Source organism: Sebastes umbrosus, chromosome 16 (assembly GCF_015220745.1).
Source record: "Sebastes umbrosus isolate fSebUmb1 chromosome 16, fSebUmb1.pri, whole genome shotgun sequence".
Taxonomy (NCBI): Eukaryota; Metazoa; Chordata; class Actinopteri; order Perciformes; family Sebastidae; genus Sebastes; species Sebastes umbrosus.
The window spans coordinates 7,441,158-7,468,961 of record NC_051284.1 but is presented as its reverse complement, the minus strand read 5'-3'; the positions used below and the strand labels follow the sequence as shown (position 1 = coordinate 7,468,961).

Genomic DNA, 27,804 nt, shown 5'->3' with positions numbered 1-27,804 from the left:
TGTGCTCCGGCTGGTGGGCGGTGCTTGGTATTTCCTCAACTGATCTCAACATGGCTGCCGGGTCACAAACTTTGTCATTTTACAGTTAAACAGTAACACTACAAGATGTTTCTGAAAACATTTGAAGCCAGAAATAGGCATTACAGTAACAGAATATTGATTCATATTTGATCAGCGCTGCCTAGTTTGACCGTTTGGTCGGAGTTTGCGAGTGATTGACTCGTGGTTCTCATCGACGGCAGCTGGACGTCAGACTCCAGATCAGCTCTGAACGGTTGTTTTCCTCCGGTCTGTGAAATCTTGCAGATGCCATAAGGAGCACCAAAGGACACAGAGGCACATGATTTTTTTTCAGATTACCTGTCTCATGCACTACTGTCAGGACTACAGTGACCTGCTTTTCATAAAAATACATTTTTTAAATCATATTTAGCTCCCTTTCGTACCCAGGCTGCTGCGTAAAACTGGTGTGTTTGTCATACCGAGTCTGAATCTTTTCTGCAATAATCCAACACCCACATGGAAAAAATACCCATTGGCACTTTTTGGTCCGAGGGAAAACCAAAGCGGGGCACGAATGCTAGACTTCACCTGAGGTTGGCCCATACAAAAATACGTCATCCCTGGAGCACTTCTATTCATCCTCTTTCTAGTTACACCTCAATCCAGGTGTCGTCCCTAACTGTACTAATGTACGGTAGATTATCTCCCACGGTTTATGACTGGTCCCTCTTTTAGTCTTGCCCAGGCTCCATCAGGAAGCATTATCTTCCCCTCCCGGTAACCAAAGAGGTGACAGTCTTGTTGGGAGGTGCAGCATCTGTCTGGCTCGCTGGGCTCCGCTGATGGCAGCTATTTGTGGCATCGTAGCGGGAGTAGCGAGAACAGGGCGGTGCAGGTCCAGCTGGCCTCCTCCCCCCAGATCCCCCCGCTGCAAGCATGTTACACACCTCGCTGTAGAAGTGGGGGAAGGAGGGCAATGCCGTAAAATATCAGGTTCTGGATCCCTTTGATGGTGTACCTAAATAAAAGAAGTGGATGAGGTCAGAGTTTATTCAGGGCTCACCAAGTTACATTTAAGGACCATTCTGAATACCACATAGAATTTAGACCCCCTTTACACCTGGCATTAAGATGCGTTTTAGGTGATTGGATTGCAATCGGATAGTGCTTGACCACATACAATTAGAGGTGTAAATGCACCCAAAACGCATTGGAGGGACGTATTGTGATTCCATCGGAACAAAACCGGAGGTGTCGTGGGACACATTGTGACCACATTGAACACAAGTGGAAAATGCAAATGGGTTGTCAATTCATGTACAAACAACTACGTGGGTGGAAATACGGAATGCTAAGGCTGTCCTGAGTACCATTTTTGGGCTCCGGTAGTAATCAACAGCATATATTCAAAGCTTTCGGGCGGCGGGTGTGCAACACGCTCCTAGCGCTCTTCTGGTCACTGTACCGCCATAACCAGGGAGGAGATCACCTCCAGCTGCTCTGTCTGTGCTCAGCGCCTCCTATGCTCATCCCTCCGAGTGTACCTCAAGTCACGTTTGCTGACCCCTCTCCCCCTAAACGCGGCGTGTTGAGGCTGATGCGTCCGCACACCTCCTCTCTGGTAATGCCCGGCTGCAAGCCCGTGCGTATACTGCCTTCTTCTCAGCGCTTTCAGACAGAGCGATCGGATCTCAATCGGATCTCAATGTGGACACTGGAGACACATATTAATACTAGGGTGTAATTGTAATCAGGTTAAATCATATCTAGATACAATCTGGATACGCATTTTAATGCCAGGCGTAAAGTCGGTTCACAGACATACCAGCCATAGTATGAAAGAATGATGGAAAATCAGTAGGGATAATATGGCCTAGAAAGTAGAACTATTCATTATTTTATAACACTTTCCAGCAGTATAAAAGACAATCATTTCTGATTATTGCTACACTGTTTTTGATAACTCCACAAAAAAGGGATTTAACAGCCTCCTGAGTGCACAATCCACAGTCGAAACAATTGCGTCTGTAATGTCTCCCAGCAGCCTACAATCTGATACAAAAACATTTTATAACTAACTAAATATGTAAGACTTTTTAATACGTTTTGTGGCTTTTTTTGGGGATGAGGAAACTGCATTCATGCTTTTAAAAGACCTGCAGATACACAAGAAATCAACAGGGGTGTTTGCAATAGCTGGTGTAATCGTGATTGTATTAGCATACCTTCAGAAAAGAATGAATTACATTCTTGTTTGATGTACAATTTTAGCCTAAATAGCAAATGCATCTACAATAAAGAAGCTACAGTGTGCGACCCCCCCCGTCACGTGACATGTAGAAGAACGGGGGCTTGAACTCTGACTTCACAAACACACAAATGAAGTAAGAGGTCTTGCTTTTGAACTCTGTAAAAGGATGACATCTGTTTTCTTCACGTTATCGCAACTGGTGACATGTTAACTCTTAAAAAGCTATAAAGATTACGATCTTTAAGAGCTTTAGTGATGGCCTGGGAGTGATTACAGGCATAAAAATCACCAGAATGCTTATCATACTCAGTGAGTTTTTATTCATGGCTGGCCTTGTGGTTGTTGAGGCCCAGTTTGATCAACTGAACAGTGTCTTTCAGCAGGAAACCCTACCGCTACCTGCTAAAGGAGAGCTTTACTAGCTGACTGTGCCAGCACTTCAAACCGCTGGGTGAAAAGACAAAGTCCCCCTCAAATCAAACACACAACCCAACACATGTGGGGCCACATGATGGAGCATTAAAACAGAACTGACCTCTTGTAGAAGTGGAACCGTTCAGTGAAGAGCAGGAACTGTTTATCCCTTTCTGGAAGAAGTGCCTGGCTCGGGACACCTCCGACTTGCTGGAATACTCGCAGATGCTGGCAAAGTTTATCTCCTCTTTCTTCATGTAGTTGCGCAACCGGATGTAGTCGAAGTAAGACGGGATGTAGATCAGAGTGTGGGACATAACCGAGTCCCTGTACTGAGGCAGCACTTTATCGACAAAGAACTGAAACCTACAGGCAGGATGGGGTGAACAGCGGAAATAAGACAGCTTTACATTTTGTCGGGATCAACCGAGCATTTGTCAAGATCTCAAGAGCTGTTGCATATATTATGATCTGTTTATTTAGACAGCAATGGAACTCACATAAGAAAGGAAATCAATGTGCTAATAACATAAGAACAACTGATTTGTATAACACCTAAAAGGAACCATACAACCCAATAAACAGAAAAGGGAAAGAAATGTTGTGAGAGAAAAGCTCAAGATGACTGTATATGTGTTTTCATGGAAAGACAAAAAGTAGAAAGACGGGGTGTAATCTCAGAATCTCAAAACTGCTTGGATCGAGAGATGTGCTCAGATAAAAGAGCAGGACATTCCTGTTTAACTGTTAACTACCCAGGGGTCGGGGTTGAAGGGGAGGCAACTCCAAAACCTGGTCCTCGAACAAAAGAAATTCTTAGTTGACTAACACGATTTTGTCGACAAAATCGACGATTTAATCGACAGAATCTGTAAAACTGTGTTTCTCCACAAAGAATCACACAATAGCGCCACTTTAAAATGTTGTGTTTACCAGAGTTATGCTCGTAAGGTTCTTGGAAATAAGTCATTCAGCATGAAATAAGCATAAAATAAATGACTAATCAACTAAAGGAATCTTAGTCGACTAAGGGGCTAACATATCTTTTACATGCTGACATGGAAACCGCCAGCTGTGCTGCTTTCATCCTTTTATCCAATGTGCTTGTGGGGGTCGCGCTCCTGTCGCACCTGCCTTTACTAAGCAACCAAAACCTGCGTGCTGCGATGGCGATGATGATGAAGTTGCGGTATTTAGGCAGTAAATGCCTCACTGACTAAACTAAACACAGTCACAACAAAGACAAATGGATTCCAGCACCGTTAATCCCTCACAGTAGCTTCACTGCTGGATTTCTCTGCGTCAGTTTGGCCGACATTCCAACAGGATGTTGTGACATCGTTGGACTGAAAGGATGAAGCAAGTAAAATAGTCCGTGGGACAAATCATAAAGCTCTGGGTAGTCCTGCACTAAAATGATTAACTTCTGCTCCATATATTTACCGTAGACTGATATTTACGGAAGGAAGAAAAGATAACTGCTGGCTGAGATTGCTTGTTTCTCATCAGACGCATACAATGCGCGCTGCAGCGTTTCAAAAGCTGAACTATTTTTATCTTGGGGCGCAGCCGTTGCACTCTGAAAAACAGGCGCTGCTCTCGCTTTTGAGCGTGCTTTCTATGCATCTACATTGACAACATTGGATTTGAAGGCGCAAAAAATGCAGCATGTGAACAGCCCTTAAGACCAAAACAACCAATTAGTCAACAATGTTTTTAAAGTTTTCTTCAGTATCGAAGTAAACCACTGATAGCTTTCTGTACATCCATAGATACACTGCAAACAGGAACTGCTAATAGATTATCGCCATACTTTTACTGGTGTCAATTTGTCAAGTGTAAACAACACAGGCTTAAAGTTGTAGTCTACAGTGTAGCTCGCTGAATCAATGGCAACATGATATTTTCCAAAAGCATTTGAAAACGTCTGGTCTATCTTATAGAGTCGACCTGTGGGAAACCTTACCGTGGCATCATGGTCCATGTGAAAGCTGTCAGAGGAGAACATCTGAAACCCATGAGGCAGCTGAACCAGCACCTGGCAGATGGAACCCATTTTTGGTCAGGTTCTTAGTGGCAATCTGGGACAAAAAAAAACACACATCATCAAATAGCAATGAAGAAACCAGGGCTTTCCTCAGATATCCAGCTGACTACAGTAAATAATTTTGGGTGTGGCAACCGCTCCAACCCACTGAGGATTAACTCAATCTATGAGATCATTTCTGCCTCTTAGTAATGTGTTCAACTAAATTACAGCCTGTACTGAATGTTCAGTCCCAGGATCAGGTGTCATGTTTAGGGATAGTTTGGGTGTTTTGAAGGGGGGTTGTAATGAGGTACTTATCTATAGGCAGTGCATTACCTACAGTAGCTGACCGGCTGCATGCCCCCAGTTTGAAGAGACTGACAGGAGCACCAGCACGGAAGCAAAGCAATGTAACTGCTGTGGACGGGCATGCCGACTGTCATTTACTGTAGGTATACACCGACTATTGATAAGTACCTCATACAACCCCACTTCAAAACACCCAAACTATCCCTTTAACTGTAAAGTGTATGAAGTACCTGTCCACGGTAGTTGGCACAGTGCTTGGTGAGGATGTTGTTGATCTGTGGGTCCTGGATGGAGCTGAACACCAGCGTCTGCCGGTAGTGTCCTGGCCCAGTTGTTCAGGTTTCCACATCCTCACCCTGGAGAGTCCACTCCATGGGAGTCCAGCGCTGCAAGGTTCAAGAGCTTGCATCACATGCTGTAGAGGGGTGGACAGACATCATCATTTACAAGACATCAAACTTATACAGACAAATCTTAACCATACCGGCTTTTGCACAGATTTAGTTTGGTAAAGAAAAGTTATTTACAGAATTTTATTACAATGAGTTTTAAAAAGTGACTCTTCTAACCAATCCAAATCCAAAGTAGTATCACCCTAACCGCCGAACTTAATCTGAAATGCTCTGTCAATGCTCCAGCAGTGTTTACCCAAATGCTAAAATCTAACATGTTGAGATTTATCAAATTCTACAATGGTTTCAAACAGCAGATGGGCGCCACATCCTTCCCAACAATAAAACACAAACACTGCTGAACAGATGCCATGTGGCAGTAATGTGTCATGTTGAACAGGGATGCAAACACATGTATGGTGAAAAAAGAGAGAGCTACCCGGTGTTGAAAAAAAAAATTTAAATGTAAATTGTAACATCATATAACCATTTGACGAAGCCCTGTGTTGTGAGCTTAAATAAATAGGAAATTCCACAAGGATATGAAGTAGCCAGCAGTAGGAAACAATAGCCAGCTAGGGGGGTCCAGGCTGACTGCTGTAAAAGCCCAAATTTGGTTCCTCTGGCACATTCTAATGCCTCTATTCCATCTTATACACTGATCTGAATTATTGCATATTTTAATGAGTTTCCTGCCTGATTGTAAACAAGTAGTGCATTTTTGTAAAGGAGAATTAGGCTAGTGCGTTTTAGCCACACAGTCTGTAACTATATATTAATATTCAAAACCACGCCTATTTCTGACTGATCAGAACTTTGTAATTAAAAAAAACAATACTTATGGTCTAATGATTTTTATTTATTTATTGACACTTCACTGTAAGCTTCATTAAGGCATGCCACAATGATGGTTAATGTATTGTTTTACTAGAAACATAAATGCACTCTTATTCAATGAAAATAATGGTGGTTATTTTAAGGGGAACATGTTTTTAATTCCATGTCTTGTCAAGCCCATTATTGGTATTAAATTATTATTGATTAAAATAGTTAATCGCAAATTAATTGCCTTTTTTATCTGTTCAAAATGTACATTAGAGGGAGATTTGTCAAGTATTTAATACTCTTACCACATGGTAGTGGGCAAATATGCTTTCTTTATGCAAATGTATGTATATATTTATTATTGGAAATCAATTACCAACACAAAACAATGACAAATATTGTCCAGAAACCCTCACAGGTACTGCATTTAGCATAAAAATATGCTCAAATCATAACATGGCAAACTGCAGCCCAACAGGCAACAACAGCTGTCAGTGTGTCAGTGTGCTGACTTGACCTATGACTTGCCCAAATTGCATGTGATTATCATAAAGTGGGCATGTCTGTAAAGGGAGACTCGTGTGTACCCATAGAACCCATTTACATTCACATATTCTTGAGGTCAGAGGTCACGGACCCCTTTGAAAATGGCCATGCCAGTTTTTCCTCACCAAAATGTAGCACAAAGTTTGGAGCGTTATTTAACCTCCTTCATGACAAGCTAGTGCAACATGGTTGGTACCAAATGGATTCCTTTGGTTTCTAGTTTCATATGATGTCAGTATCTCACTCTCTGTAAAACTGAGCCCCGCTACAACCTAACAATCGCAAATTGTGTCAATGCATGATAGGACTTGGTGGCAATAAAATGCATTTGCTTCAACACATTTTGATCGTGTTAACTTTGACAACCCTAATATTTATGAAATAACCTATGCCAAAAATAACTCTAAAATAACAATCATGTGAATCTACTAAATCAACTCAACTTCCAAAAGTGCACCTCTTCGGATCTGGACGATTCACACAAGTCACACCAAAAACTGACGTGAAAAAAGTGGCATTTTGCCAAAAAAGCGAGATATTGGCATCCCTGAGGTGTGTATTCTTACCAAGACGTGCTCCCAGTTCTGCATGAGTAAGACAATCTGCCTGGTCCACCACCAGCAGGTCGATGGAGGAGAGGAAGTCAAAGTCTCTCTTATATTCTCCCTCTGCTCCCAGCACTGTACGGAGGCCCAGCGGAGACGCAATGATGATGTCGGATGAATAAAAGGGCGAGTATAGCCGTATGCTGCTCCTCAACAATGGAGAATGCCTGGTGAGGAGAGAGGACAGTGAACAACAAGGCATCAGACAGAGAGACTTTGAGGTTATCCAAAAGTGTGTTGACTTCGGTTTGTTGATCTGTACCTATCCTGAAGTGATCGTCCCACGTTGCCCGAGAAGATGGCGCTGTAATCATCTGGTCTATGCAGATTGTGGCGGCTTGTCGTTCTGCCTCTTCTCCAAACTCGTCCCTTGAAACCTCTTCTTGTTATTGATCACTATCTTCCTGCCTTTGGTCTCCAGCAGGCTGATGAGCGTCTGGACGACTCGCAGAGCGGCGCCTCGGAACGGAACGAGAATCAGGACCTGGCGCATTCATGACAACAGGGCAGAAAAATATAAATATTGTGTTTTTGAACACAAAAAGTGAATGAAGGCAGATAAACATAGATGTTACTGGACTACCTATTTAACCCTGAGGGAATCTTGTGAGTCAGGTGGAGCATCATCTAATTACAACTGATTTTTAAACACAATGCAACTAGGGAGTTGCTCTCAGATCATGCGTAGAAGACATAACCGCTGGGACTGGAATCTGTTCAAAGTGAACTCGGATTTATTCTGCTCACACACAGGCGGGAGTCTTGCATGCAGCAAGTAAACAACTTCCCCCAATGTTTGCTAGGTTACTTTGAATTATTTTTTGACAAATATATTTTAAAACTAAAAACAAAGTTTCAGGGAATTTTTTAAGGACGGGTCCCATCTGCGTTCTGTTACGTTTTTTTTCAATGAAAACACCCTCTCAGGCCATTAGCAAAAAGCGAGTGACGTAGGTTTACCAAAGCAAGCTAATCAGTAAGGTTATGAATAATGTAAACGCTAGCACTAACTGAGTCAAAGTCAGCTGTGGGCAAAGTTTGGAAATAACTGAGAGGGTTAGTTCGGGATTTTTTGAAGTGGGGTTGTATGTAGCTTCGGCGTTCTGCGAGGTAAAATGACTGTTTTGTGAATTGAGTTTGGTGGCTTTATAACGGCTTCAGTTAACCGTCGGAAAGGGCTGTCTGATGGTGAGGTAAAGCGGCTGTGGACGGGAGCAGCAGAAACATTTTAACCACATAAAAAAAACTTCAATATCAGTTTAAGTGTATGCTATATTTATTAGAATATTTTCACCGCTTTACCTCGCCGTACAGACAGCCCTTCTGACGAGGAACTGAAGCCATTATATTGCTGTTTTCATAGCCACCAGACCAGACGCCATTCACAAAAACTATTGTTGCTGGTCTACCGCTCTGCCGGTCGAATCGGTTAGTTAGTTTGTGTTATAGTGTGGACTTTCAGATCCGAACTAACGTGCCGTCCACAGCAGCACATTGCTAGGCTTCTGTGCCGGTAGCTCCTGTTTGCTTCTCCAAACTGGGAGCATGCCAACCGCCATCTAAGTTACTGTATGTAATGTTTAATACACTGACTATAAGGAAGTATAGATACAGTATATACTGAATATGTAGCAGCGTCATCAGGCAGAACCTACGTCAGGTCACGTAGTAAAAAGTTTTCAGAAGAGCTTGGAAAATAGCATTTTGACACTAAACATACATACTTTCACCAAAGTTTGAACTGAATACATAAGGAACACCACTGGAAGATACAGAATGATGTAAAAACTTTAAAAAAAAAATGATATACTGTATAATGGACCCACCCTTTAAGTTGTACAATGTGTAACTACATAAAACAGCAATGCATCTGTGGCACTGGACCCTTGCACAGAAATGTGCATGACTACAGCAAAATTACACGTATTAAGAGGAGAACTCAAAAATGTGCACTTTAGTGGAGTTTAAAATCTGAGCTGTGTTAAGAAGCCAGACATTATGTATCCAGTACTTTACCTTGGGCCGAGTCAGTCCCTGGTCTCTGGTTCGTCCTGCGGATCAGCTCCAGGTTTAACCTGAGTTTTCCGCTCCCTTAGCAGCGCGTTGTGAGCCAGGACCCGGGAGTTGGCCTTCAGTACGTGGTTGAGCACGTGGAGGCAGTATGCACTGCAGACCTGTGGGCCCTGCTTCAGAGGACACATCTCTGGGTAGTAGAGGTCCTTGTAGGAGCCCATAAGAGCTAGCAGCTCTAGCTGCAGTGGGCTGATCTCCTCAAGCCGCCCCCTTAAGGTTGGAGGTCTGATTCAGATCCTTCCAGCGGGTCTCCAAAACTTTGTGGAAAACAGGCAGGTTTGTGTCTTTCTGTGGGCCGATGGATCCAAACTTCTCCAGGGGAAAGGTGCAGAGTAAAGTGCCCCAATTTTGGCCACTAAATTGTAGGGAAACATAAGCACGTCACCTGTAGTTAGAATTTATTATAATAAAAAAAGCTGGTCGATTTCACAGAACTGTGTCTTTAATACCGTGATCTGAGCCTTGGCTGTTGCTGCGGGATGTTATTCTTCTGCACATCCTCTTCACTAAGCTCTGAGTCCAGGTGCTGTAGAAACATATCTGCATATACAGAAATAAAACTGTAAAATACACCTCAGTCAAATCACATTCCTCTACTTCTCTAATTGAGCAAGCACTTAGTTTGAAAAATAAAATTAGATAAAAACACATCTCTTAAAAATTTATTAGACAGGGAACGTAGAGTGATGTATTTGACGATAAAATTATCATTTGATCCTGAATATTCTTACCTTTGCTGTTCTCCTGCTCTGCAGTGCTTTTCAGTGTCCTCTTGTCCTCCTTCGTCCGTGAAGTTGGTCCTCCAGACAGAACTGGGACTCGTGGTCCTTGTCTACAAACTGATCCCCTGCCTCCTTCTCCACCGTTCTCCTCCCCTTCTACTGCTTCAGTCAGAGCCTCATCTGCATCCTTGGGTTCTTCTTCTCCCCCGTCATCTTCGTCACCATGCTCACTGTCATCACCAACTCCGTCCTGTCCCCTAAAACACAAAAATATTCAGTCGACCGCAATATGTTGGCCTATACTGTCCTCAGTGTGCTGGAAAATAAGCAACTCACCTTCACCAAGAAGCTCCTCCTCCTCTTCCTCCTCATCTTCATCATCGGTGCTCTCCTCTTCACTCAGAGGTTGTCACTGGTGGGTTGTGTGAGAGTTGAGAGAAGCTTCTGATAGGCTGTTTTCTGCTCTGGTTCCTCCTCCTCATCTTCCAGCTCATCAGGCTCAACGTCAGAATGTTCTGGGGCTTGCTGTCTGTAACAGAGGTGAGGAAAGAACACCTTTCAATTGTAATATTGGATTAGGTCAAATATTACAATTAGGGCTGTCAAAGTTAACGCGATAATAACGTGTTAACAATAACGTAATAACATGCAATTTGGGGGCAAGTCATAGTCATGGTCCTTTTTACTGTCACTGAAAACACATCTTTGTGCAGTAACAGTTACTACAATCATCAATCTCATACTGACTTTTATCATCAGGATACTCACCAGTTCCAATATCTCAGTTCTTTCAGGTTTTGCGCCGACTCTGTGAAAAACACAAAGGGGAAACGTAGTCACTTAGACAACGAACATTTTCTGTAAGACCACAGATTTGACTTGTTGACATGTTGATATTAGAGTACACAGAGAAAAAGTTAAGTTTCACTAGACGCATAACTCTGAGAACTAGGCAATGAGTTATTAGGGAGCATTTTAGAGAATAAGTTAAGAGAGGAAAGCATGCCAATGAAACTGTTGAAGAAAATACACACAAAATACCTCATCAGTCGTAAGTATTTCCTCAAAATAAGCATCATGTTTATTACCATGTGTCTTAGATTCATGTTGTTTGTTCACAAATATGTCTGTTTTTTTGTGGAAGTTTACCAGAACATGCAGATCAGGGAATTCAGATGCCTCAACCATCACAGACATTAAAGTAAAAATAAGTATCTCTGCATAAACCATTGAACATGCAGTTGTTAAACCCAAGAGAATTTATTCCCATTATCCAATGTGTGTAGAGAGGTTCATTCAGTGGGGTGCAGGATTTGAATCAAGTAAGCCTACATGTATTATAATATATTAAGATATTATTGATAACTTTTAAGACCTGCTCTCGGACTCGCACCTAAGTACATCTCAGATCTTCTGACACTGTACAGTACGTGCCCGGTTGCAACCTGAGGTCCTCGCCAAGGCTCTCCTATAGCCAACCCATAATCCAGGCTGAGGACCAAGGGTGACAGGGCCATTTCTGTTAGGACCCCCATTCTCTGGAACAACCTCCCTGAGGAGGTCAGACTGGCGAGATCATATCCTCCTTTAAATCCCTCTTAAAAACATATTTTTATAAGTGTGCTTATAACTACACCTCACTTGATTTACAAGTATCTAGTTCAAACAAACTCTTCAGTGTATTCTTTTATGACTAACAGCACTACTATAGCACAACAGCTTTATGATCCAGTCAAGTTCTTTGATTCAGACTCATCTCCCTTATAAGGATTAAAAAACAATGTAGTAAAATAACTCACTATAATTGTAAGTACGAATACTTTTCTTTGAAGTTCATACATTTATAATCATTTAAAACTTCTCACATGAACCATTTCTGAATGTATAAAACATCAACAAAACAGTTCAATTCTTTTTAGTCACTTCTGAAAACCCCATTTATATACAAAGGCTTTCTCTTAACTTTTATTTTATTGATTAATGTAACGAGTTTATATTGTTTTATATTACTTGTTGTACTTTTTGTCATATGTAGCTCTTTTTCTTAATGTTGTATAACTTTTAAACAAATTGTTTCTCATTGTTTGTCTGCAGTTTTTTTATCTAGTAAAGCACTTTGTAACTTTGTTTTGGAAAATTGCTATATAAAAAAGATATGATAATTATTATTTGTCTCAACTTACAGTCAATATCAAGGACAGGCAATGAATAGTGCACATGTGTAAAGTAAGATTTAACCTTGTGCAACTGATATGAAGTCTTTCTGTAATGAATATGCTGTTATCTACAGTAAAGGAGCACATTGAGCAGACATTAGAACTGAGCTATCTTTGGAAGAACCACAAACTGCATTCAAACTACTGCAATTTAGTGAAGAACATATCAGACATGTCTATAACGTGTCCTTTTAGTGAACAGGCTCGTTTGAACAATATGTAATAACACATATATCTAACATAAAGCTAGCTAACATGTCTAACTTTGACCACAGCAGTCTGAATGGAACTGAGCTAGTTGGCTAACAGACAAGTAGCTTCATTATTCCTTAAAGACAGGCAGGAGTTTGCTGTATTAGTTTCTTACACATCATGAAACGGATGCTCCTCTCCAAATTCTTTCAAGTGTTTCTTCTGTTTTTTGGTTAAACTTGTGAAAAGCTGATTATTCTGCCGTCTCTTCCCCATGTTGACACTGTGACACACGTGTGCTCTCCTCCAGGCTTCTTCTTCGGTGGTGGTGATTCAGTAGATCAGTAGATCAGTCTAGCAGAGCACCTGCAGGTCTGGAGGGGAATTACAGAGTTGCAGTTTGATCCTGGTCGGCGACAGGAAGGAATATATGGTCATATTTTGCAACTTAGTCTTCAAATTAAATTAAAATAAATTAAATTAAATTAAATTAAATTAAATTAAATTAAATTAAATTAATTTAACTTAAATTAAATTAAATTAAATTAACTTAACTTAACTCAACTTAACTTAACTTAACTTAACTTAAATTAAATTAAATTAAATTAAATTAAATTAAATTAAATTAAAATAATTAATATATAGTATTACTAACAGGGTGATGAAAACCAGAGATATTTATAAACCCCTGAACACTGATGATGCCCTTGTGCTGAAATACATTTCTTAAAGAGGACCTATTATGCAGGTTATTTTCAGGTGTATACTTGTATTTTGGGTATCTAATAGAACATGTTTACATGCTTTAATATTAAAAAAACGCTTTCATTTTCTCATACCGGCTGTGCTGCAGCACCTCTTTTCACCCTATGTCTGAAACGCTCTGTTTGAGCTCCTGCCCCCCCCCCACCCCCCCCCCCCCCCCCCCCCCCCCCCCCCCCCCCCCCCCCCCATCCTGAAAAGTCCAGTCTGCTCTGATTGGTCAGCTGGCCCACTGTTGTGATTGGTCAGCTGAACCAAACTCTTCGGACTCCGCTCCAGCTCTAACTATCTTTGTTTAAGGGTGTGCCAAACTAGCCGCTAGGCAGGTATTATGCAAATGCGTTACTCTGTGACATCACCAAGTTACGGAAGAAAAGGCGGGACTTCAAGCAAGTCGTTTCAGGCAGTTCAGGAGCAGTGTTTCTGTGGGGGAGAGTGACTCCCTTTAGCGTGGACTTTGGGCTTTGTAACTTTGCAGACCTTTTACGTGCACAGAAATACTATATCACACACTAAAGGAAAGAGAAAAAGCACAAAAGCATAATAGGTCCTCATTAAAAAACAACATCAATACCATTTATAACGCTAACAGCAACAAAAAAGAGTTTAGCCATAATCCTATAATGTAATCTGTACAGCAAGTTGGTAGATATTTGATAAATTATTCTCCCGTCAGGGACAGACAGGAGTAATGGCTGTGGCAGCAAAGTGCATAGAAGGTTATCTATAGTGCTTTAAGGGGACTAGTCACAGGTCTGTAGTCTAGCTGCTGTTTGAAAGCTAACCTTGATCAATTATTGAGCATGGTAATATCAATTTACTGTTTGACTGTCTTAGCTGTTACCATGGCAGAAGCTCATATATTATTAACCATTTGGGTGTCTAGTTTTTGTACTCGGGGTATTTTCAGCCCATTTTGACACGTCAATGGGGATATTATTGTTTGATAATTGCACATCACCATGGCTCAGGCTGAAAGAGCACGTCTGGCTTTTCTGAATGGGATGTGAAACATGTGAGACAGTCTTGTATTTCAATGGAGAGGCCAAAAGTGAAACAGGAGAAAGAAAAGGCTGGGAAAACAGTTAGGTTTAGAGTGGCATCAGCCAACAGCGGCCGGGTCTTGGCGGAGGTGTTCAAGGATGAAACGGCCTGGTGCGGCTCAGTGGTGGATTCAGTGGACTCTGACTGCACCAGCAGCCCGGAGGCAGAGCAGAGGAGCTCGCCTCCCACCAACGACAGCGAGGCCAACAGCCACCTGAATGGTCTGGTGGTGGGAACGACTGCGGACGAGAATGGCTGTGAACCCGATGACCTGCTTTTGTACGCCAGTGCCAAGAGAGAGATGCTCTTCAGCAACAAACGGATCAATATCTGCAGCAAGAACGGGACCATACGAGGAGTGAGGAACAAAGTGAGCGCAGGCCAAGAGCTTTTCAACAACCTCTCCAACGTGTACTCTGTAAGTAGCTCTGGGGCACAGGTGGAACAGATGGTTTTGCAGGTTGATTCTGCTGTGATCAGATTGTATAAAGCAATTGAAGGCTGTTTCTTCATGTGGCCATCTCAGAATTGAAGACGATTAAAACTATGAATCCATAGAGTGCTACAGGAATGAGTCCTAAAACCCAGAAATGAGTTAGTATTTTAGCACATCCGGTTCCCTCGTCTGGAAGTCAATGGGTTTTTAGAATGGATTTTTAGTTAGATGCCTGAAATAAGGTCTGTGGTTGGCACAAGCTTTAGAGATTTTAACGTTTTGTTCTACGACATAAAATGCATCAATGTATACACCACTCGTGAATTTTGAAGCCTTTACATGTCTTCAAAAAGGCGGTTGCTAACAAGCTAAATTAGGCTACTAAACGTCATCACGCCGACTCGTCCGCCTTTACAGCCTTGTTGTGTAATACTCGCGATCATGCGACCTTTGTGTGGTTCGTTTTTTTTTAACGTTAGCTTCTTACTTCTGGCGATTGCATTCACACTTCAGAAATCACAAAAGTGGTGTTCCTCTGTGGAGATTATCTCGCTGAATAAAACGTGTGAGTATCATAAACGTTTGTTTGCCACAGAGTTTATTTTCTGCAATAATCCAAAAGCCGATAGAAAAATCCCATTAGCGTTTTGTCGAGGGAACCCATGCAGGGTGATGCTGACTTCCTGGTTTGCCTACAAAAATATGTCATCCATGGAGCACTCTATTAACCTTGGTGAGGTGCTTGTTCAGTCATAACCTTTATTCTCTTTCCCCTTAAGGGCTCCCGTCGTCATCAGAAAAGGAGACCCTGGGAAAAGGAGTAAACCGATTGGAAGTAGCAGCTTAACACAATGTGGTCAACAGGCAGAAATAGCCCATGTGGCTGAAGATTGTCTTGCAGTTTGGTCTACACCAGGACTCCTCACTTGATTTACAAGTATCTAGTTCAAACAAACTCTTCAGTGTATTCTTTTATGACTGAAGCACTACTATAGCACTTCAGCTTTATGGTCCAATCTGTTCAAGTTCTTTACAATGTAGTAAATAACTCACTATAATTTGAAGTACAAATACTTTTCTTTTAAGTTCATACATTTATGATCATTTGAAACCTCTCACATGAACCATTTCTGAATGTATAAAACATCAACAAAACAGTTAAATATGTGTAACAGTTTTTTATACTGCTAAACTGTATCCATGCATGCAGCCTACAGTGTATTAAGGCAACTAACCTGTCAGTTAAACAACTACATAGCTAAACAAGTAAGTTCATTTGACCCTCTGACACTTTGAATGGGTTTCTGAAAAGACTTTTGTATTTTTTTATGATGTGCGTATAATTGTGACCCAGAATTTCATATGATTTTGATATATGATGGAGTCTCTTTCATGGCATATAGATGAATTATGGGAACATGCTTGTTTTTGTAAGTATTTTTTAATGATGTTCATAGGCCTACTAGATTGGGTGTGCTTTATATTATTTGTAATCCATAATTCCACATATAAACTGTAACAATATAAACCTTCCTTTGTTTTAAGAAGCCGTTTTATATGTCTTTCTCATTGCTCTATTGCAGCTGATTTTATGTTTGGTACACTGGTTTCTGGAAACAGTTGCTGCCTTGCTTATTCACATTTATTAAAGCTAGGGTCGGTAGCCTAATGTTGAGAAACTAGCAAGAATATGCTAGATTAAAAAAAAAAAACTATCAAACCGAAAAACTCAGCCCAGTGTTGCCAACTAGTGATGGCGAGCTGAAGCTTCATGAAGCATTGAAGCTTTCCAGCATATTGGTTCGGAAAAGGGTTCATTTCTCGAGGTTTCATGTGCACACAAAACCACCTGGTGGCCAAAGAGTGTAAAACAGGCAGATATGATCTTAACCATGTGATCTGTGATATACTGTATTTTGCACCAGTAAAGGCTGTTGGGAGTGACTATAAACAATGAAAAAAATATATATTACCATGTAATCCATTTATATCTATATAATATATAATATAATGTCTATTTTCTAGTAAGTATATTATGAGTATATAACATACATGTATAATTAACTGTAATTGTTTTATGAGTAATGCATCTTATGTGTGTAAACCAATCCTTTGGTCAATAATTGTATTGTAGTGTAGTGTAATATAATATAATAATGGCAGGATGGGTAATAGTAGTGTTCTGTGTCACTTCTGAACCAGTCACGCGGTATGGCCGGGCAGCGAGGCTTCGGACGTCATCAATGACGTAATTGGTCTAAAACGATACAAGCCTCGATACGCGCATCGCGGAAAACTTCCTGGATTACTCGACACACGCTCCGAAGCCTCGGCACAGCATGTAACATCACTACTGCCAACTCTTTTCCAATGAAAGTAGCTAGCAGCATTAGCAACAAAAGTCCTTAAATCTAGCAACAAAATCGCAAAGTCGGCAACACTGACAGTCCGTCCCATCAGGCCTCCCTCCAAAGCCACTCCCCCAAATCTAGCATTATGAACGTAAACAACGAACATGGCTAGAACTCACAGCTGTCAAGAGTGCACACAGGTAGACAGGCAGGTAGCCCGTCCAGTCATTTCATTCGGGAATTCGGGAATTCGAATGGGATGTAATGACAATTTCAACAAATATAACAGAAAATGTCTTTGAAGAAGATTACCAACCCTAGCTTTAAACATTTTACATACTGTGTAACACAGTGGTACATTACTAAAGCAGCCTAACTGTTGGTAATCATATTTAATTTCAATAATTGTAAGTCAGTAATGGAAATGTTGTAGTTTAGCTTCTCTCTGTTGGCTCCATAAAATATTGCAGCCCACAGCAGCACTAAATCACATGACCTCCAAGAATATCCATGTGAAAATGTAAGACTGAAAGTGTGGATTCTCTGCTTATAACACATATATGTACAAAGTAATGTAGATCACTGCTGTAATGTAGTTTACTACACTTTTTTTTAACACAAAAGTGATACGTTTGACTTAAAATGGCACCATAGAGATAAAAGGGGGGTTTGGCCTTTCTAGCACTAATGTATAATAATAACATGTTGTGTGTTTCACAAGGCTTCATTCAGGCCCAAACAATTTACTTTTCTATTGAAAAAAACCCTAAAGACTGAAAAGTATGATGGTAACCAGGATGATTAAGAAGGTTCAACTAACTATAAAACTGAGATGAGAACTATTGGAACTCGCAAAGTTAGAATCTGGGGTGCCGACAATGAAGCAGCTCCCAGCTGGCTATAATATTATATGATCACAGTCAATTAGCCACGGTGGGAAGTAATTCAATACCTTTACTCAAGTAGAGAACCTTTTTTCAGGTACTTCTAATTTTCTGATTAAGTATTTGCAATTTATGCTACTTTATACTTCTACTCCACCACATTTAAGAGGCAAATATTGTACTTTCTACTCACTACATTTAACTATTTAGTAGTTATTTTGTAGACACAGACTTTACAAAAACAAAACCCACATATGTTCAGTGTATAAAACATGATGCTTTATAGTATATTAAACTAGCCAACCGAAAATAAATCAGTTAGAATTATCTCTACCTTCACCAACTACAATATTTAGATGCTGACTTTAATATTTAACATTAATGCATCAGTTACAATAATGACTACTTTTTCTCTTGGTTGATATTATTCTCATTATTGTATATTATATTATTATATTATTATTCGATTAATCAATTCATTGTTTGGTGTATAAAATGTCAGAAAATAGTGAAAAATGTTGATCATGATTCCTTAAAGGCCAAGGTAATGTCTTTAAATGTCTTGTTTTGTCCAACCAACAGTCCAAAGATATTCCCAAAGATATTCCATTTACTATCATATAAGACAAAGGAAAGCAGCAAATCCTCACAATTTAGAAGCTGGAACTATAGGTCATGTATGGTAATTTTCTCTTAAAAAAATACATTATAGATTATCAAATAGTTGCTGATTAATTTTCTGTTGATCAACTCTGAGTTTCAGCTCTACTTTACATACTTTTTCTGAGTACTTTCTACTTAAGTGACACTTTGAATGCAGGATTTTTACTTGTAGTTTGATATTTTTACATTGTGGTATTAGTACTATGGTATTCAGGTAGTAAATCTGAGTACTTATTCCTCCAACTGCACTTCACTAAAGTGTAAGATATGTCAATGTCTTTGCATCTAATATCATTTCAACATATTGGAGCAATGATTCATTTGATGTATTTAAGTTTCCACCACATCAAAGTATTACTATAATGTTCCTACATGATTGTATAGATGTTGTATTTTTTGTATTAGCCTACATCCTCTTTTATTTTTTATTTTTTGCTCAAAGTCTTTTTATTGGTATTCTGTACAAAATCCAATAAATCCCAGAAATAATTGTATAAACAAATGATATCCCCCCCATCCCTATAACAATATGGCAATATACCATTATATAAGCAGTTCATTTCATAAACAATTACATTTATACATATAAATGAATTAAATCCGATAGCAACATAAATGAAACACATACAAAAAAAAAGAAAAAAAGAAAAAGGAAAGGACCAAAAAAACAAAAAGATAAGTAAATTAAAAATAATAATTAATAAATTAATTAAAAAAACTAATTATAAGTATAATCCTCTTTTATTTTTTAATAGCATTACTTGTGGTTATTTTATTTTGTACGGTTTAAAGGGGGAAATCCACCTCACAACGGAAACAACATTATATTCTGTAATACTGAAGAAAAACTTGGACCCTGCAGAATTCATTGCGATACATATATATGGAGACATTTTCTGATTAACAATCCATAAACTCTAGGCTATACTGGAATTTTCATTTTAATATCGCATATAAAAAGTCAACGAGCAGACAGATTAAGTCATCATAAATCACTGTTAATTAATTGGACCGCCAACAAAAGTGTCACCTGATCAAAAATCCAAGTCTTGACACTCTGATTTCCAGTTTAGCAAAAACATCATCTATTTGTAAAAGATATTCTCAAACTCATCATAACTGGAGCTGCACATTTCAAACCTTTACATTTGAAAGTGGACTTCCCCTTTAAATGACAGATTAATGCAACAACATCTCACCGTATACACCTGCCTCAGCAGTCAGCACCACGGACAGCGACCTCCTGATCCTGTATATATAGGTATCATTATATCCACACAGCTGGCTCTGAGGAGCAGGGCATGCTCCTCCTGTAGTGACTGACTGACTACCAGCTCTAATACAGCATCATCTACGATCATGTTACTGCGGCACTGACAGCTGAACAGCAGAGGGCAGGATGCGGGCTTTCCTACAGACACATCCTCTGCTTTTTTAGTTTCTCAGCCACCGGAGAGATCCCTTTATTCTGGGCTGAACATGCCTCCTCCTCCTATGTCGACTCGTCTCAGGCTTGTCTTTCTCAGGGTGTGTGAGTGGCTCTAAACGGTAACAGATGTAGCGCATGTCTGACAAATGGCTCGTCTTGGTTGAGGGTCTCTGCAGAGCAAGGTGGTGAAATCTCTTCCTCTTCCTACTCCACGCCCTATCATCATCATCATCATCATCCTTATCAATAGCCTCCCAGCATCATGTCCCCTCCAGCATCGGCTGCGACAGTGAGTGAAAGCAGCACCACCACCGTCTTCGAAGAGGACACCAGAGAGGAGGTAAGGCTGCTGTTTTCCTTCAATGCATTGTGTTGTTGTTGCTCTGTTTTGTTAGATGTCGACGCAGGGCTTTAATGGATCCATGTGTGTGCAGGATGTAACACTGCAGGTTGAATTATTTAGCAGGGTCTTACAAATCATCATCATTGGTTACAGTTTGACATCTCTTATTGATCTTGTATAGCCTGCATTATTACTGGTTGGACACGTGATTGGTAATCCCAGCATCTTCACCTGTCTTTTCATCTATCATCTGCTGTATAGTGGGCCAGCATGTATCTCTCCAGTACTTATTGTAGCTATATAGAAAATGACATGAAATGTCCACAGAGCTGAAAGAGCTTTCTTGTTATCCACTGTCTTTACAAGGAAATTTCTAATGTGAAAATTTTAACCCAAGTCTGTTAAAAAAACCTTATTGTGTTAAACATGTGCAGTGATCAATCAGCAGTGATGTACACTGCAACAAGGAAAATGTGCCTAGACCATAAACTAGATGATTGCATTTCCTGTAGAAAATGCGTGTGAATGCTGACAGCTGAAATGAATTGCAAAGCACTGCTGAAAATAGCAGTGAAAAAAAAAAGCGCAAAGCGGAATCTACTTCTAGAGAGTAGTATTTGGGTGGAATAAACCTTTAAAATTATAAGTCATTTGACAGAAAGTATTTGGGTGGAATGAACTTTTAAAACTATAAGTCGTTGGAAAGAAAGTATTTGGTTGAACGAACTTTTAAAACTAAGTCGTTAGACAAAATTGTATTTGGGCGGAATAAACCTTTAAAATTGTAAGTCGTTGGACAGAAAGTATTTTGTTGGAATGAACCGTTAAAACTGTAATTGGTTAGACAAAGTAGTATTTTGGTGGAATAAACCTTTAAAACTATAAGAAAGAAAGTATTTGGGTGGATGAACCTTTAAAATTGTAAGTTGTTAGACAGAAAGTAGTATTTGGCTGGAATGAACTTTTATTTTGAAACATTAGGTCCATCCCTAGTTTCCTGTTGACGTACAGTGAGAGTTGGGTGCTTTTATTTTGCAAAACAAGCTGAAGCTTCTTGTTAAGAAACAGTTACTCTATGGGGCTTTTATTTTGAAGGTGGGGTGGCAGAATCGGACTGATGTCCATAGGGAGGTATGATGAGGTATGATAGAAAAAGGCCCTTTAGCCTGCAATGCTGAATCAGCATTCCCACAATTATATGATACCAGTTTTTAATCACTTCCTCTTTTGTTTTGTTTGTGTTTTGACTCAACAGCAAAGACCCCTTAAGCAATCCCTGAGCAAGTCATTATGCCGGGAGAGTTTTTGGAAATGCCTGCTCCTGTCCATCCTCATGTATGGCTGCATGGGAGCAATGGTTTGGTGTCATGTCACCAAGGTGACCCGCCTCACCTTCGACAGTGCCTTCAAAGGGAAATCCATGATGTACCACGACAGCCCCTGCTCCGACGGCTACATCTACATCCCTCTGGCCCTACTGGGAATGCTCTATTTGGTCTATCTCGTGGAGTGCTGGCACTGTCATGTGAAGAACGAGCTGCAACACAGAGTGGATGTGGAGGGCATCTACGAGCGCATCCAGAGGATGCAGCAAGCCAAACCCTGCATCTGGTGGAAGGCCATCAGCTACCACTATGTTCGCCGAACGCGACAAGTCACGCGCTACCGCAACGGGGACGCTTACACTAGTACCCAGGTTTACCATGAGCGTGTCAACACCCATGTTGCTGAAGCTGAATTTGATTATGGTCACTGTGGTGTCAAAGATGTTTCAAAGCAGCTGCTGGGCTTGGAGAAGTCCGCTCTCACCAAGATGCGGTTTACCAAGTGCTTTAGTTTTGCCAACGTAGAGTCGGAGAATTCCTACCTTACACAGCGAGCAAGGTTTTTCACTGACAATGAGGGCCTTGATGACTACATGGAAGCCAGGGAGGGCATGCACCTGAAAAACATTGACCTGAAGGAGTACGTCATGGTGATGTCGGACCCAGACCACCACCCCTGGTATCTGTCCCACTACGTCTTCTGGTTCTCCTCATTCCTCACGTTCTCCTGGCCTCTCAGAGTCTTCACAGAGTATCATACTGCATACGTCCACTATCGCGTTGAGAAGCTCTTCGGGCACGATTACCTCCCCGTGACCCCATGTGATGATCGGCCATATTGGCGTCGTATCCCTCGCGTTAACACCATTGACAGCACAGAGCTTGAATGGCACATCCGGTCCAACCAGCAACTGGTGCCCAGTTACTCGGAGGCCGGCCTGATGGACCTGGCCCAGTGCCCGTCCAACTTCAGCGGGATACGTCAGAATTGCGAGCGCTGCCACAGAGCCATCAGCTGCTCCTCTGTGTTCTCCAGGAGCGCCCTCAGCATCTGCACCGGCGCCAGCTCCCGCATCCCCTTCAGCGGCAGTCGCTTCTCCTTGGCGCGGCGCTACGGCTCCCAGCGCAGCTGCTTCTGGAGGAGCGGCAGCTTGGATGACCAGGAGAGTCCCAGCGAAAACACCCGCTGCCTATCGGAGCGCCTCAACACAGACGAGGAGGAGCCCCCAGAATACGAGGACGCACTTTGCTACCCAGTGCTCATTGTCCACTGTAGCGAGAATTGCCACAACCACAGGTCTTTCCACAGAAATGGCTCCTGTGTGGAGACTTCCTTATGACTATGCAGTCACAAATGAGTGGCATTTCTGTAGCATACAAACACTTTCGACATCAGAAACAGCCAAGTCTTAATGTGAGATACACAGATTCATGCTGCATTGTCATACTATCTGAAACAAATGCCTGAATCCTGAATGTGTGAATCACCAAAGCAATAACGGTGATTAGTGGGTGGAAAACAAAGCGATGGTGTTATGTGAACCTACAAGGATATACACACACACACACACACGGAAAGATTATATCTGCCTGGCTTCCAATGAAAACCACCAGACAAAAGACTGTTACAGTGTACATCATTGCCATAGCTTTTAAGGTCTCATATGTGCCGTACATATGAAACTGAAGCTACAGTTACCTCATAAGACCTTTTCAGAGGCCAAGGACAAGATGGACAGGTTTAAACATCTCATTCATCCAGTGAAATCTCAGTAACACAAACACATCAGAGCTGACCAGTTAGATAAATACAGCAATAACTGTAAAAACAAATACCATCTTATCAAGTGGAAAAGTAAAAGGAGGAATATCACAATGTGACAAAGAGACTCTGGTCAACATGGAAACCTCCAATCCAAAAGAGACAAAGGATCTCTTGGATGCTCTCCCTCACTGTTATACAAATCTATTATGTTTGGAAATTTATATTACTTATGTGTAGTGTTGTAATTTTACTTTTCCTACTCTTTTTTTTATCAACATCTATTTCTACTTCAGTTAGTGACTTTCTGCATCCCCCACAATGCCTTTTGACAACTGCAGAAAACAGCTATGAACTTATTTTCATCTGTGGGTTTTATGTGTTGGTGGACAGTGACATAAAGATAGTACAAACGGAGTGACAGCTGTTCTTATTGAGAAAAAATAATAAGACTTGTGCTCGTTACTCAGAGCAAACCTATCTTGTGGTTGCATTTTTTTATTCTGGTCTATTGAGGCTACTGTGGGATGGAGAAGTTGGTATAACTGATATGCTTCTTCTACAATGTATTTGACTGTTGACTGTTGGTGCTACATGGCAGCTCCAGAGAGAAACTCACCTTTCTTTTGGATGTTGATGTTTACAGTTCATGTTTTTGAAACATTTTGCCCTACAAACCTCCACTGTAGATGTTGGGATTATCAAAATGCGATGACACGGTTAGGATATCTGCAAGGAAACAAGAAAACAGAATCAGAAAAGTAAAATTGTTAAGGTGTTTTAGGTTGGATTTTTGCTTTAAAGGCATAGTATGGGTGTTTTGAAGTGGGGTTGTATGAGGTTCTTATCAATAGTCAGTGTATTGCCTACAGTAGATGACGGTTGGCACGCCCCAAGTTTGGAGAAACAGACAAGAGTACCAGCACAGGAGCAAAGTAATGTACTGCTGTGGACGGGGGCAGCAGCAAAACGTATTTTAGCCACCTAAAAGAAAGGACCACCTAAAAAAAAACAATGTCTGTTTAACTGTATACTATATTTAGAATATTTTCAACACTTTACCTTGCCGTCAGACAGCCCTTTCCGACAGGGAACGTAAGCTGTTATATCCATCTATGCTGTCTTCAAAGCCACCAGACTCCATTGAAAAAAACTAATTTTAGTAATTTTCCCTCGCAGAACACAGGGGTTGCTAGTCTACCGAGTGGCTCGATCTGCTGCCTCAATTGGTTAGTTTGTTTGTGTTATTGTGTGACTTTAGTGAATCTGAACTAACCACAGTCACACAATAATAACACAACTAAACTAACCGATTAAGGCAGCGGTAGACCAGCAACTCCTGTGTTTTCTGAGGTAAAATTACTGCTTTTTTTCAATGGAGTCTGGTTGCTTTGGTGAGATCATAGATAACGGCGAATAGACTATATAGCTGTTTGACGGCAAGGTAACCTGGCGGAAATTTTCTGAATATAGCGTACACTTAAACTGATATTGATTTTTTTCAGTGGCTAAAATACGTTTTGCCCAGTGCACAGCAGTACATTGCTTTACTTCTGTGCGGTAACTCTTGTCTGTTTCTCCATGCTGGGGGCGTGCCGACCGCCATGTACTTTAGGTAATACACTAACTATGAATAAGTTCCTCATACAAACCCACTTCAAAACACCCAAACTATCCCTTTAATATTTGACACCGGATTTGTCTGGACTGGCTCAGAAACTGGAAAATTGTTGGAGCACCAACTCTGTCTAGTCACATGAGCCTTGACCTTAACAAACTGAAACATCATCAGTGATAAATTAATCAAGTATATTTTGTCTTATTTTAGATGTTTTTTTAGACCTACTGCCACGACAGAACCGCCGGCAACTGTGGTATAAACACATATACAGTATATGTCATTACATTAATCCTCTTGTCAGAGTGGACAAGGACAGGTTTACATTTAATCTATTTGAACAGGTGGACGCCACATCAGTCACCACCATTATCATCTGTCAAACAACAAACCACGATGCAGATTTAACTGCAAAAAGATCATTAAATCCATGCTCAAATTTGCATGATTTCCTTCTGCTAAGACAATTTGTTAATAACCATAAAACATAACTGAATGTAAACCACCAGCATATATGATATACTGTAGTATATGTCCATTATGTGTCTATAGTAAAGGAATAATCCTCCATTTTTGTATCTGTAAAATGGTGATTTCACTGTCAAGTGTATATTGAATGAGCTGCAGATAATGAAAGAGCACAGCACACACCAACATGTCACCATGTTTCCTGAAGAGATTTTGAATGTTGACACAAGATTTATCTGGGGCATCCCTGACTGTTTTGAATAGAGTTTACAGGCAGATATGCAAGGATGTAAATGCACTTATGTTTACACATGGACATCGTACAAACTTTATAATACTGACTTTTTTTTAACGGGAACATATTGTATGCATCCTAGCAAATGACATCTTGTTCTTACATTATTTTCAATAATGTGGTGACACCAGTATTATGCACTTGAAGTGACACTAGACATTATGAATTGTAGTGAATCTGAATGTCAAAATAATAATTAAAATAATAACGTATCCAAGCTGGTGTATTGACAAATGCATAACTGCTCCGACACAAAATAATACACAGCCACTTAAAGCTTCTTGTAAAATGTTAAAAAATGATGTTCTTGTTGTCATTATACTCAAATGGGCTGTATTAAATAACTTTATTACCTTTTAATATATGTATTCACATTTATCTTATGCTGGAAAAATAAAAGTTGCAATAAATGTTTGGGGTAAACCGTTGTATATTTAAAAAATGTTGCTGGCTTGGATCCTCAAATATTTTTCACAGAAGAAATTTTGATATGTCACAGGAGGAAAACCACAGGTGTAAATAATAAAATGAATGATTCTACGGTTTCAGGGTTCTGGTAGTGCACACCCGTGCTTTTCCTAATATGACAAGTCAAAATGTCTGCTGTGGAAAAGGCCTATACAAACTGAATGTGTTTAAATAATGTAAGTGCAAGGCAGCACATTTTTACTTCTTGTTTAGAGCTTATATATACAGCGTATATACATTACACTTTATGTTCATGTTGATTTTGAAAAAAAAAACATGGCAAATAAATATTAAAAATATTGGTTGAAATATATTTGAAAATAACAGTGGCACATACTTGATGTTTTTGGCATCATTGGGCAAAAATCCCATAATAACCTTTCAGCATATTGTAATTCAAGTGTTCTGAGAGATAAATAGACTTCTGCACCTCCTCATGGCTCTGTTTTCAGGCTTTAGAAAATCTATTGTTGCTATTGGCTGTTTAAATATGAATCAATATTCTGTTACTGTAATGCCTATTTCAAATGTTTTCAGAAACATCTTGTAGTGTACTGTTTAGTTGTAAAATGAGAAAGTTTGCTCCGGCTGGTGGGCGGTGCTTGGTATTTCCTCAACTGATCACAACATGGCTGCCGGGTCACAAACATTTTACAGCTAAACAGTACACTACAAGATGATTCTGAAAACGTTTGAGGCGATAAAAAAGGTATTACAGTAACAGAATATTGATTCATATTTGATCAGCGCTGCCTAGTTTGACCGTTTGATCGGAGTTTGCGAGTGATTGACAGCTGCTCAGAGACGGCAGAGCTCCAGCTCGGCTCTGATTGGTTGTTTTCCTCTGGTCTGTGAAATCCTGCAGATGCCATTAGGAGCACCGGAGGACACAGAGGCACATGATTTATTTTAGATTACCTGGCTCATGCACTACTGTCAGGATATAGTGACCGTTTTATAAAAATAACTTTTTTAATCACATCCAATTCTACGCACTGCTGCGTTAACTTTGATTTCCTGGATAATCATTTCTGGTTCATTTACTATAGGCCTATAACAGATTATGTGGACATTGTGTAAAATCCGCCAGAGAAGAGGTAGTCTGTGATAACCCTGGCTCCGTGGGGGCGAGCATCCCAGATTGTGGAGATACGTATGGGATCGCCACTAGCTGCAGAATCTCATCCCGATATCTCACTGCATTGAGATGGCCTTCAATGATGACAAGCCTTGTTTTGCCAGGCTGTTGTGGCTGCGTATGGATCTTCCACTCGCTACTGAGGCTCTTGACGGTGTATTAAATGAATAAAGTGTAAAAAAGCCAATATATCTTGTTTGTTCCTTGTTACTGATAGAGAGTTCAATCATCCAATCCACCA

General features: G+C 40.4%; 2 protein-coding genes and 1 long non-coding RNA gene across 3 annotated transcripts; 2 read left to right on the top strand and 1 right to left on the bottom strand.

Moving 5' to 3' along the window:
- Nucleotides 1-613: 613 nt before the first annotated feature.
- On the bottom strand, nt 614-12,881 carry utp25 (UTP25 small subunit processor component). Its single transcript, XM_037796427.1, is given in 31 exon segments — nt 614-855; nt 858-918; nt 921-980; nt 982-1,021; nt 2,790-2,838; nt 2,841-3,034; nt 4,630-4,730; nt 4,732-4,749; nt 5,237-5,326; nt 5,328-5,411; nt 5,413-5,421; nt 7,336-7,368; nt 7,370-7,533; nt 7,631-7,655; nt 7,657-7,698; nt 7,701-7,745; nt 7,748-7,858; nt 9,391-9,416; nt 9,419-9,647; nt 9,649-9,783; nt 9,785-9,802; nt 9,897-9,926; nt 9,929-9,987; nt 10,179-10,206; nt 10,208-10,246; nt 10,248-10,313; nt 10,315-10,426; nt 10,502-10,572; nt 10,575-10,694; nt 10,938-10,977; nt 12,753-12,881. Coding segments are annotated over 31 exon segments (2,301 nt in total). The 5' UTR covers nt 12,854-12,881; the 3' UTR covers nt 614-754.
- Nucleotides 12,329-26,587, top strand: LOC119504351. Its single transcript, XR_005210547.1, has 3 exons — nt 12,329-12,340; nt 16,995-16,996; nt 26,114-26,587. It is a non-coding gene; the product is annotated as an uncharacterized LOC119504351 (long non-coding RNA).
- On the top strand, nt 19,938-24,465 carry tmem151bb (transmembrane protein 151Bb). The gene is made up of 2 exons (XM_037796422.1): nt 19,938-20,486; nt 21,745-24,465. The coding sequence occupies exons 1-2, from the start codon at nt 20,409-20,411 to the stop codon at nt 23,152-23,154; spliced, it is 1,488 nt and encodes a 495-aa protein (XP_037652350.1). The 5' UTR covers nt 19,938-20,408; the 3' UTR covers nt 23,155-24,465.
- Nucleotides 26,588-27,804: the final 1,217 nt, after the last annotated feature.

Coding starts and splice junctions, on each gene's coding strand:
- tmem151bb (XM_037796422.1), top strand. CDS start 20,409: ATGTCCCCTCCAGCATCGGCTGCGACAGTGAGTGAAAGCAGCACCACC. Junction 20,487..21,744: donor AAGAGGACACCAGAGAGGAG/GTAAGGCTGCTG, acceptor TTGACTCAACAG/CAAAGACCCCTTAAGCAATC.